We start from the raw sequence: 11,717 nt of genomic DNA, 5'->3' as shown, positions 1-11,717 counted from the left end.
CTTTTTACTGCTTCAGTCTCATATATGCTTCAACGCAGACCACTCTGCCAGTCTGAAGGCTGGAGTGACTGTTGCTTAGGTGTATAGGCTACATTTTTCCTGTATAGGAGCATTCCAAAATTTTCTTATCAGTTTGAGCCCTATGGCTGCTAGAGAACATTTGATTATCAGCATAACTTGGGCATCATCAGGTATGTATTATTGCGTTGGGCTTTTTTTTCTCTTCGTGCTGACTGTTCTATGCACCATCTTTTGGCATTATACTTCGTTCACTAAAGAATTTTTTCATCACTTCATATGACTAGCAATTTTTCATCCATCATATCCGATATATATTTTGCCGTCATATTCCATCATTTTATACAGATCCCCAGTCACATGTGGCCGATGGCCCCTGAATGTCCCGGCATTATAATAGTTTCTGAAAAGTCTGGCCAAAATGTGAATGATATTATCCATTCTACGAGTACTATCCATTATATATACACTATATCCGATGTTATCCATTCTCGTACGTATGGCTTCATTAGAATTCATTTAGGTACTTTGAAACTTCTCCAGCTAGCATTAATTGGTCACGGTTATCTGTAATATTTTATCCTGGCCAAGGGCGTACCCAGGATCAAAACTTAATGGGGGCAAGCCGTGGTCGTTCAAGTTTTAACACAGAAAAGGTTGAGGAAACCAAAATTTAAAAAAAAATGTAACAGTGCTTTATTAGTTTTTAAAATTATTCGCTGGAAAAAAATATTTTTTATCACATTACATGTTTTATACTAACACCACTTTTCTTGGATATAAAAATACTTTCGTTCTGAGCTAAATTTACTTTTGCTTCTAGGGGGGGGGGCAGCCGCCCCCTGCTGCCCCTCGCTGGATATGCCCATGCTTCTGGCCTTAATTTATTGATCTGGAAGAAATCTGGTGCGTCTCTTCTGGACGCAGTTCGTTTTCAACGCTTAAAATCACTAGCCATTGCCGGGTATTTAATTCCGTGGGAACTTAGGTAGTACGGGTGTTGCCTATACTGATATATTGTTATAAATTCGCTCGCATTGGAAAAACATAAATTTTATTAAGCCAGCTATATTTTTAGTTTGCATAATGCTGAAAGTTAAATTCAACGTTGGTTATTCGCAGGAATTTTCAAGTACGACTACATCGAAAAAAGGAGTGTCTAAGGATAGGTTTCCTTGGGCTATTGTTCTATTCAGTAGTATTGTGGTTAATCGCCACAAGGGAAAAATTTCGGGGGAGAGGGGTTTGAAGCCTTCAAAAAACCCCCAACCGGCCGTGTGCCTGGCCTGAGCTAAAAAATAAATTTTCTCTCCAACGCAGGGAGGGCTCTCACCCTCTCCCTTTCACCCTCCCGCCATAGGCGGATCCAGGGGGGGGGCACGGGGGCACGTGCCCCCCCCAGACCCATGAAAATATGCTAGATTTTTAAAACGGTACCATTATCATTTGTTCGTTTTGTATGGCGAGGTATCCTTGTGCCCCCCCCTGAACAAAATCCTGGATACGGCCTTGCTTGTGCCCCTCCCAGAAAGAAATCCTGGATCCGCCCCTGCCTCCCGCCGCCCGCTAGTAACGAATTCGAAACGACAAACATGCTCATCTAGCGGATCGCGATGTCACGACCGCCTTGCGATGGCCTTGAGTGAACAAAGAAATAATTCGTCTAAATATAATTAATCAGGTCGTAGACACGGCGTAACAAGTGTCCTCTAGTATGCCTCCCCTACATCCAAACGGGGGCCAACGCCCCCGCCGCATCTCCCGAGCAACCCGCCCCCAGAGGAGGCGGTGGGGGCTCTCCTTCCCTCGCGGCGACGTTCTGCTGGTCTCTCATTAGCGTTATTCAGTCTCCGACCGCCATGCGCGCGGCACTCTCGCTGCTTCTCTTGAACGCCCTGGCGTCGTCCCTCGAGGCGCTGGAGCACGACTATTTCGCCTCCTACTATGGCAACGAGGGTCAGGCGAACGCGGCAAACCACAAGTTGGAGGAGCCGCCGGACGGGGTCAGGAGGCAGGACTCCTGGCCTCCCCCGGATTCGAATTCCGGACCGCCGTCTTCCTACGGAGACCCGCCCGATCCCAAGTACGGTGGGGAGGAGATATACTGGGGTCCGAACCCTCCGCCGCTGAAAGGGGGAGGACACTACGGGTACCCCTCTCACTACCCAATGACGACCACCACCAAAGCCCCGCCGCCTAAAGACATGGGGCAGAGGGTGAGCAAAAAGCCTTACAGCTACTACTTCCTGGGCCGGAAGCTATGGTACATCCCCCTCTACTTCGCCATCTACTACACCGTCTACGTGGGGGCGCTGATCATCAAGGCTATAGCGAGGCACAGGATCAATCTCCCGGCAGGGTACGGCAGAGAATCTGGGAGCGTGGGGCTGGCGGACATGGTCGGCAAGGCCATCCACGAGTTCGGGCAGAAGTACATGTGATAGGGTTCCATCGGGGAGGTGCGATTTGTAAAAAATAATTAATTATCTACGAAACGACTGGAAGTGAAGCTCCGGTATGTTCGCCAAGTGATTCGTAGTAATGGCAAAGATTCACCCTCTCTTCCGGACTCGGTCGTTCATATTTCTAATTCTTAAGGGTTTCGTCGTATTGAAATTAAACGTTCTTCTCGTCTACCAGGCATGAGAAGGGGTGGGTAAGGGGAAAGAGGTGGAGGAGGGGTGGGAAGGCGTAGGATACTGAGCGAGGACAGGACCTTGTGTGATTGTCGTTCTCACGTCTGTATTAATCAGAGGACGGGGTGTGAAGTGTCGCGGAAGCGTGCCGTGAGGTGGGAGAGTGAGCTGCTTGGTGTGAATGGAACGGCAAACAAGTGGTGGGAAGCAAATAACCACTCCGAATGAAACCGCTCTTCACCCCTTTCTCCTACCCACACCTCGAACCACGGAACCCTCTCATCCCTCGTTTCACCCGCACCGCCTTGTATATCTTCCATTTGTTTGTATTCATTATCAAGCCTTCAATTGTGTCTCCTACCTCCATCCACATTGTATCATCCTGACAGACCTGTGACACTTGGACCTCTTCCACCCGCTCTATACACCCACAATCCTAGCCTCCTCGTGCATATCCCTCCGCCTTGCAGTGGCTCCCTCTTGCATGAACCTCCAATTATCGACGTGTCTCGACTCCGTTATTCCACGGGACCAGCTGTATCCGGCCACTTAAAGATTTCCCCGGACATTATCCTCCCCCTCGTGCTGCGTAGGTTGACGCGTGGTGGTCTACGAAGATGTTTGTGGCCGATGTGTGATAGGAGCGGGAGGATTGTAGGCCTTGGGAGGTGGTAGTGTCGGCGCTTTGGTCAGGGGAAGGACGTATGGTTGAGGGACCGTGACGATATTCCGTTTTTGAGATCTTCTAGATGGAGCTCGCGAACAGTTTTGTGAAAGAACTTCAGTCAGCCACCGCATTTTTTCTTCGTTGGGTAGTGATTGGCGGGGCTGCCGCTTCCCTAACCTCGGAGACTCCGGCCAATGGCACCAGGGGCGACCAATCCTCGTCGAAGCAGCTCATCGGCAACGTTTATTCTGGCTATTATGACTTCACCGTCACTGAAATATCTGCAAAGGTGTGGGCCGTATGCATGGTGATAACTATAAGCATTCTGATATATGCTGCGTTTCTCTCCACCATTATGGCGAAGTTGAAAGGACTAAACCCGGAGGAAGAAGAAGATTATTTCAAGAAGAGGTCTGCAGGGACCGATAACGTTGATACGGTCCTGCGATCCATTCAGTTTATGCCGAATATCGCTTCGGAAGATGCTTGGCGTCCTGATAGACGCAGAAGACGAAGATGACTCAGCTGGTAATGATCGGAAAGAACTTTTCATCTAATATTCGAAATTCTGGCGATACCTTTTTTTCTGATGTTGATTATTTAAAGCATTTGGTATTCAAAGTTTAAGGCATGGTTCACATTTGAAGTTGGCGGTATGGAAATATAATGAGTAATAGTGAAAAATTGTACTGAGTGTGCCGTTGTGTTTTAACCATGCTCCTTCATCGGAGGTAGTGGGAAAATCTTGCATTTGAATTAGAAATGAAGAGAAGAGAGTATTGTGGACATTCGCGGAAGGGATGTTTTCATGCATTTTGGGTGTATTGCCGAAGGAACTGTCTCTCATGACTGTCAGGGATTGTGAAAATTCTTGCACAATATATTTTACATTCTCATTGTAATGAAACACTGATTTTTTTCAATTGTGGACCTAATTATAACACATTTTGTATATTTTAATTGAATAAATTTTAAACGAAACTTCGTATACCAGCAGTTCTTTTTATTGTTATGTGGATGTTGACAACTGTCTTAAAATAGCCACCTTCATGACATTGAAGCCATGATTCCAAATTTAATTTTTCGAAATAGTTTGAAATGCTGATAAAATTTTGCTTAATCTGCTCCAGTTTTTCTACTTGTCGAGGTTGTGAAATAAGCATGGGGATCCGTGATGGGGACGGGGTGCTATGTTTTTATGTACTTTTGTTGACAAACGACCAGTGAAAAACGGTTTCTTATAGGATCTCCTATGATTGCAAAGATAGTTTTTAAAATATTAATTGGTATTCTTGGCAGAAAGCCGAAATTTTCCTTTTTTAAGTGGACTAGTTTTCAGGTCAACGGTCGAAGTATTCACTTGGGGAAAGCCATCTCATAATGATAAGGGAGTCAGCGTTGTAATTTTCCTCACTACTTTTATTAAAAATACGTTAAGAATGACGTGAGGCACGTCGAAACTGGTTGAGTTTTTTAGAGACATGTCGTGGAAAATTACCTCGTTGTCTCTCTTATTGTTATGGACTAGTTTTATTAAATTTTAAGTTTGATGAATTTCTTCTGTCAGATGTAATATATTTGCTCGTTGTTTTATGCTATCAAAATAAAATATCTGTTCATATTTTTAAATATGCTCCTTCATATTAAATTGCTACAAGGATATGATCATTTTTACAGGGTATCAATTCGTCCATGTTTGTTCGTGTTAGTTGCAGAAATCATTCCTCTCCGAGAAACGATTTTCGGGAAAGTTTATCGCCAGTGAATGCTTGTACCAACTTACTCTGCGAATTGTTTGGACATCGAAAAATTACAGAATTTACGGTAAAAACGATATTTTGAGTTCTAGGTGGGATAAGTCATTGGCGTTTTGAGTCTTTTAAAAGTTTGAGCGAAATGTAATGTGTTTTTGTTATATTTCCGAGTAGAAATCTATGTTGTAATTTGAGCCGTATTAGATATTGATGCCGGAAAAAAATAATTGAGCACTGTAATAAAGTAGAAAATATTGTAAATGAAAAATTGTTTATCGTGTAATTTGCCAAAAACCGAAAACCAAATATATTTTTAGCTGAAAACTCGTTTTTCGTGATGGAAAAACCCTTGGAGAATTGGGATGTTGTCTCGGCAGTTGCGTATGAAACTCTTTTCAATAAATGGAGAATGCAGGAGCCACTTTAAATGCCAATGGTTCCTTCGTGTATAAATTTAAGTAATGCGATTCAGCTAAGGTTTTTTTATGTTACTCAAGAGTTATCGGGGGTTTAATTTTATTATATTTTCTTTACTCGATATGCTTCGAACAATACGGTAAATTTTGTGTTTTAAGCAAGGGGTTAGTTTGGAAACATCGATTAATCTAAGATTTTTGTTGATTTCTTGCGTTGGTTTCCGCGGGAGTGCTCGCGATGAGTGTGATTCCGGTTTCCCCGGCCGCGTTCGTTGATAGATGTTCCGAAAGCCACCGCTTATACGTCTTCAGTTCGAAGGTAAATTATGTTGGTAGATTTGCTTGAGGTTTATTCGATATTTTTCTATTACACGATATCGTCGGATGTGTTATTAATCGATAGCGTTAGTAACATGAGGGAAGATAGTGATAGAGTTGAATGCCCATCACCCTTCCCACATACTAAGAATAAGTAATGGAAATACTTAAATGAGTAACCTTTATATATTTTACCCATAGTTGAGAGCTAAACTCCTCCTCCCATCTTCAAAGAAAAAAATCAACCTGCGTGTCTAGTTGGTAATAATAGACATTTTTATTTATGGTGGAATATACATCATTTCTAAATGGCCGTTATTTCATACTAAAATCTTTTCAACTTACGAGAAATTCCATTTCGAAGACCTTTGGGAAGTTAAAAATTTGGTATACATTCAACCACATCATTTCTTGCCTCAATCGCCACTCAAAGGTATTGAAGGTAGGTAATTGCTGCGGGTTATAGACGACACATGCTTGAGTTTATAACATTTATTTAAGGGAAGGGAAGCTCTCTTGTTTGATTGAAATGTAAATCCCGTCCATTAAAAAATAGAAAGGGAAGTAGAAAACGTCGAAAATTATCTTTAACAAGCTTAAATTTTTAAAGCCAAAGAAAAAAACGTATGAGCATCAGGAAGAATTTACCTCTTATCTCAATTTAAATACGTTAATATCTAGAAAAAAACTTAATTTAATCACTTTCGAAGTAACATATCGGAAGGGATTAAATGCTTAATTGTTCGTACAGTTACTCTTGAAGAATTGATATGAAATTCTACTGATGGTTTTGTATTCTGACGGAGTTATTTTCGATGAATTAAAAATTACGAATAAGGAAGTAAGGAAAGAGATCTCATATAACGCTACTTCGGTTAGACTGCATGTGGTTTTTGATTGTTAGTATTTCACAACTTCCATTAGCTCCGTTTACAACAACCTAGTTCGGCATAGTTTGATGGACCCTGGAGCAGACGACTAATAGCAATTTCTTTTAATGTCCGAAAAAAAACTCATATCAATGGCGAAATCGATTTTAGAAGGCACAATAGTATTCATGTCTCTCAATAGACGAAACATATCTTCCCTTATATGGAAGATTTTCGCCACTAACAAATTCCCTAATTCGAGTAATTCCCTTTAGTAGCTGTGAACATAGAGATGCTATTTTTGAGTTTTCAACTCTATATATTTACGCCAAGTTTAATAGTTTAGTTTCTGGGAACAAGAATGTGCTCTCTTTTATTGCTTTTCGTTAAAATAAATGACGGCCGTCGTCGATGGCAGGGCAAAAAATTCTTGGCGTTTTTACTATCAAGCAATTCCATGTTTTATGACATGTTATAATTATATACTAGGTATATTATAAATTTTTCGTTATTTATATTTTTTTCTCAAAGTTTATCCTTCTGCAACACAAGAACCTTTATTCCCTCCCAAATCATTTAATATTTATTTTTCACTCGGTCTTTCGTATCTCCCAAGATCACGTGCATTGGGTCCAACATTTCTTCCCAAGGACGGATCCAGTATTTTTCTGGGAAAGGGGGGTGGGCAAGGGCCTGACAGGCAAACGGTCTTGTCATGTTTGAGATTAAAAACAACATACAACAATTTTTATGTGCGAAATATTCTCTTTATTTAAATATGAAAGTTATTAATATGAAATTAAATGATTTAGACCCCGCAATAAACAAAACAGAACGGACGTAATGATAACAGTATTAAAAATCTCGTCTATTTTTAAGCATCTTGGGAGGGACACGTGCCGCCCTCCTAAATCCGCCTGTTTCATCCTAAACTCTTCATCAAAAAATCCCACTTTGGGCTATTACTCCGCGAAGGCACGTGAAAGTTTGTTTGAATTGCCTGTGACGAGTTGTGAAGGAATCGTTTATGGATCGTGACGTGGGCTTTTTTTCCAGTCGTCAGCAATGGAGTAGGTAGATGTCATTAATACATCCGTATTAAGCGTTCATCTACCTCCCGCTCTTTTGGGAATCCTACAGACGTTTCGTGGCACGCATGTCCACGAATCTCGAATTAGCGATGTCGCTGCGGTCCGTTACCCCGAGCGTCGACTCTTCACTTCCCGGTGAGTCGTTTAGGGGCGCGTGGAGCAGTCGCGGATTCCAGTGACAGACGGGTGTCGCGGTGAAAACGGAAGAGAGCAGAGAGTGAAAGACTCCCGAGAGACCATTTCACAAGAGAAGGAGAGGGTGGATTCACTACGGCCTGCCCCTCTCGGTAAGTGTACGTACAATAATTGTTTCCTTGGTAACTTACGGGTACATGTATTTTTGTATCTATGTATTCGGCGTTTCATGTTTCATTGTGCCAGTTATAACCAGTGTTGGTAAAAGTACTGAGAAAAGTAATCGGGCTCAATTACAGTTACTTAGTACAAAATTAAACAATTACGAGTAAAAATTGCTGATGTTTAAAAGTAATCGGAAAAATTACAGTTACAATTACTTCTTGTAAGATTATCCACTCTGGAGGCCAACTGGCAACTGGCGAATATTGCAGTAAAAATGTGGAATAATTGAGTCATAGAAATTGCTTATAGAAATTTTACTTGCGATACATGCAAATATAATTGGTATAACAACACAAGGGGTGTCATATTTTGAACGCATCAAGTAGGCTGCAACGTAAGAGTAGATGAACCTAAAGAAGCAAATTATGGTATTCAGGAATTAAAAGTTATCTATTGGCCCCGGTAAATCAGTGAAATCAGCACTGTGATCGTCGATTACTAGCAAGTAACGGTTACAAGGAAATTGACGATTTGTCTCTCACCATAAGGAGTAAATTACAAATCAAAATTATATTTCGTAAAAAGTTATCGTCACAGGTTAAAATTACGGCAAAAGTAACAGTTACTAGCGTAATCGTAAAGTAATCGGTACCGATTACTTTAGCACGATTACTTACCAGCACTGGTTATAACGTAATTCCTAATGGTGCAGTATATTTGAATAACAGTGAGAGTTATTTGAACAGATAAAATGAATTTCATTGAAAATTAATCGTCTAATTTAAGAGACAAGGGCCATTGACGTATTTGAAAAGCGTTTCTTAGTGTTTAATCGAAGGAAGTATGGGGAAATTCACCGATGAAAAAGGATAGAACTGTTTATATCTTTCATCTTGTTTTTAGATCTTATGTTACTTCATCATTCGCTTCTCGTACCCGGGAAAATTGAGCTTTATCCAATTTTGCTTTCAGAATTGCCTGTTTCGGCACATTGAAAATAATTAAGGATTTTCACCTCGTGCAATCGGATAAAATCTTAAAGTATGAAATATTTGTGTATTTTGTTCATTTTTACTGATGAGACTTCGATTGTAAGATTTTTATTATCATTATTGTATCGTAAATGGAGGCATTGATATAATGTTAAGAGATAGTACGCCCCATTTAATCGGTGTGATTGTCGTTTTATCTTAAGTGCTGTAGCGTCAAATCCAGTGACCTAGAATTTCTGTGACCCAAATTCCCCTAATTATCGATGAAGTAATCGCGGACATATATCCCAATGGATTGCATGAATGTGATGATTCATGATCACACGGATTAAAGTAGCAGCCAAAGACGACGTGAGAGATATGAAACTGTATTACTGCATGAGTTAAATGTGCCATCAGCGGCCTTAGTATAGATTTTTAAAATTTATCTTCATCGCCTTGAAAATAGCGCAATAAAAGCCTTCATAGAGGCGGAGTTAAGGCGGGAAAATTTTGACATGATCATGATTTTTATGGCGAACTTCCTAGTTTGGTCCCAGTCTCAACTAACAGGTTGATATGCTATCCTAAATGTGTGGTTCCACACGCATTTGGCTTAACCTGGGATAGGTTTCACCCTCACCTATGTCATAATTACAATTTTACTACCCTCAACTGCCCAAACCAACACTCGGATCAAATCTTTTGAGTGAAAGATTGCAGCCGTAATTTAATTCAATGCAATCCAATTAGCACACAACCTTGAATTTTCTGTCCTTACGAAAAGAAATGTCTTACACATCACGACATCAATCTGTCAGGACATGTCGGTATCCTGGCGCAAACTTGGCGCAAAACTGAAACAGAAAAACTTGAAGCTGTGCAGAAATTAGATTGCTTTGAATCAAATTACGGTTGCAATCTTTCATTCAGTGGTTCAACCCGAATATTGATTTAGGTAGGTGAAGGTAGTTAGATTGTAGTTATTACGTAGGTGTGGGTAGAGCTCACCCTAGGTCAAGCCACAGGTGTGTGCATTTTCTCATTCAGGGTAGGGAGGCCCAGTTTCTTTCCCTGAGCCACCAAGTACACGGGTTTGAGGATGCTAGATATCATTCGGGATACGAACCCGGGATCATTCGGTTAGCAACCAACTGCCATACCCATTAGACTTCCACGCTCCCATGCAATTTGCAATGAAATCCAAATTTTATTTGAACCCGATTTCATTCATATACACCTGAATACTTGTTTGCGGTCACCCATCGAATATTTATTTTAAACCATTCCCTGACTGCTGCGAATCTTCTATCATGTTTCATCGATTAAAAGTTTTTATTAAATGAATAGACTTGAAGTTGTGCTCAGTTTCAGCAATTATAATGTAATACTATTTGCCAAAGGTGAAAACGATTGTAAACATGACCATTACACCCGAATATTCATTACAGCCATGTCGAAATCTGGGTCGTGATTAAAAGATTTAACTATTGGAATCGGCATTACTTATTTCCTCAGTGAAAAAGAATTTAATTTACTGCTCCAAATTATCAGTTACTGAAGGGACCCGTTGAAATCCGAGTGGGGAATGGTGTGCTATCAAATTTTGTCCAATGGATGCGAAAAAGATAAGCTTCCTGACCGTAACCATGCTGATTGCCATAGTCGAACTAGTTCACGAAACGTCGATATCCAAATATTACATAAGTGTGGGTAGAGCTCACCCGAAGTCAAGCCACAGGTGTGAATTATAATCATATGATATATCATCATTGGATTCCTGGATCCCTGATGACGATGGGCGAGATGTTCATCGAAACGTTGAAAGGATAAGATATGGAGGACCTGACCTGATGCGAAATCCGAGAAAACTTTACTGCAATTCATTATGATTAAAAACTTTTGGACTAAGTCGCCGCGTCAATTCTTTGGGTGGCCTCAACGTTTCCCGACCAATGCTGGTCGCTTTTTCAAGGGATTATGAAGAGATGAGAATTCCAGATAAGGACAATCTTCTCGCCTCACATACATATAAAACATCTCCTAAACACCGTCAAGGATAGAACTCCACTACAAGTGGAAGGGGTCTACCAAATTCCTTGCCAGACCTGCGGGAAGAACTATATCGGCGAAACAGGCAGGTCAGTCAAAACACGCCTTGAAGAGCGCGCAAAAGCGATTCGACTGGGACAATCAGCCAAGTCCGCGGTAGCCGAACACGCAGCGCTGGGCCACACTATAGACCTAAAGGAAGCCAAAATCCTTGCAAAAGTTAAAGGTTTTAAACAGAGACTCGTCCGAGAAGCTATTGAAATATCCAAAGAAGAAAAGAACAATTTTAATAGGGATACCGGCATTAAAATTAGCAACGTACTTGGCAACCCGTAGTGGGAAAAAACAAGCAGCAACCCACTCCTCCAGCCTCCCGCTCCCATCCCCCCCACCAACTGACAAGATACCTATATAAAAGATTTTAAATTCTCATATCTCCATAATCCCTTGAAAAAGCGACCAGCATCGGTCGGGAAACGTTGGGGCCACCCAAAGAATTGACACGGCGACATAGCCCAAAAGTTTTTAATCATAATGACGAGCACCCGCGAAAGTTTTAACGAAGATTTACTGCAATCGTTCGCCGGGAAAGACCAAATATTACATCGCGTCGATATCCAGTTTG

At 41.2% G+C, this 11,717-nt stretch overlaps 1 protein-coding gene across 1 annotated transcript; it reads left to right on the top strand.

The window, feature by feature from the left end:
- Positions 1-1,877: 1,877 nt before the first annotated feature.
- LOC124153703 lies at positions 1,878-2,720 on the top strand. The gene has a single exon (XM_046527022.1). It carries the CDS (start codon positions 1,878-1,880, stop codon positions 2,457-2,459), a length of 582 nt encoding a protein of 193 aa, XP_046382978.1. The 3' UTR covers positions 2,460-2,720.
- Positions 2,721-11,717: the final 8,997 nt, after the last annotated feature.

The sequence above is a fragment of the Ischnura elegans genome, chromosome 2, assembly GCF_921293095.1.
Source record: "Ischnura elegans chromosome 2, ioIscEleg1.1, whole genome shotgun sequence".
Classification (NCBI taxonomy): domain Eukaryota; kingdom Metazoa; phylum Arthropoda; class Insecta; order Odonata; family Coenagrionidae; genus Ischnura; species Ischnura elegans.
This window is presented reverse-complemented; position numbering and strand designations above follow the sequence as displayed.

Excerpts from the sequence above, each read along its gene's own strand:
- LOC124153703 (XM_046527022.1), top strand. The coding sequence starts at position 1,878 with ATGCGCGCGGCACTCTCGCTGCTTCTCTTGAACGCCCTGGCGTCGTCC.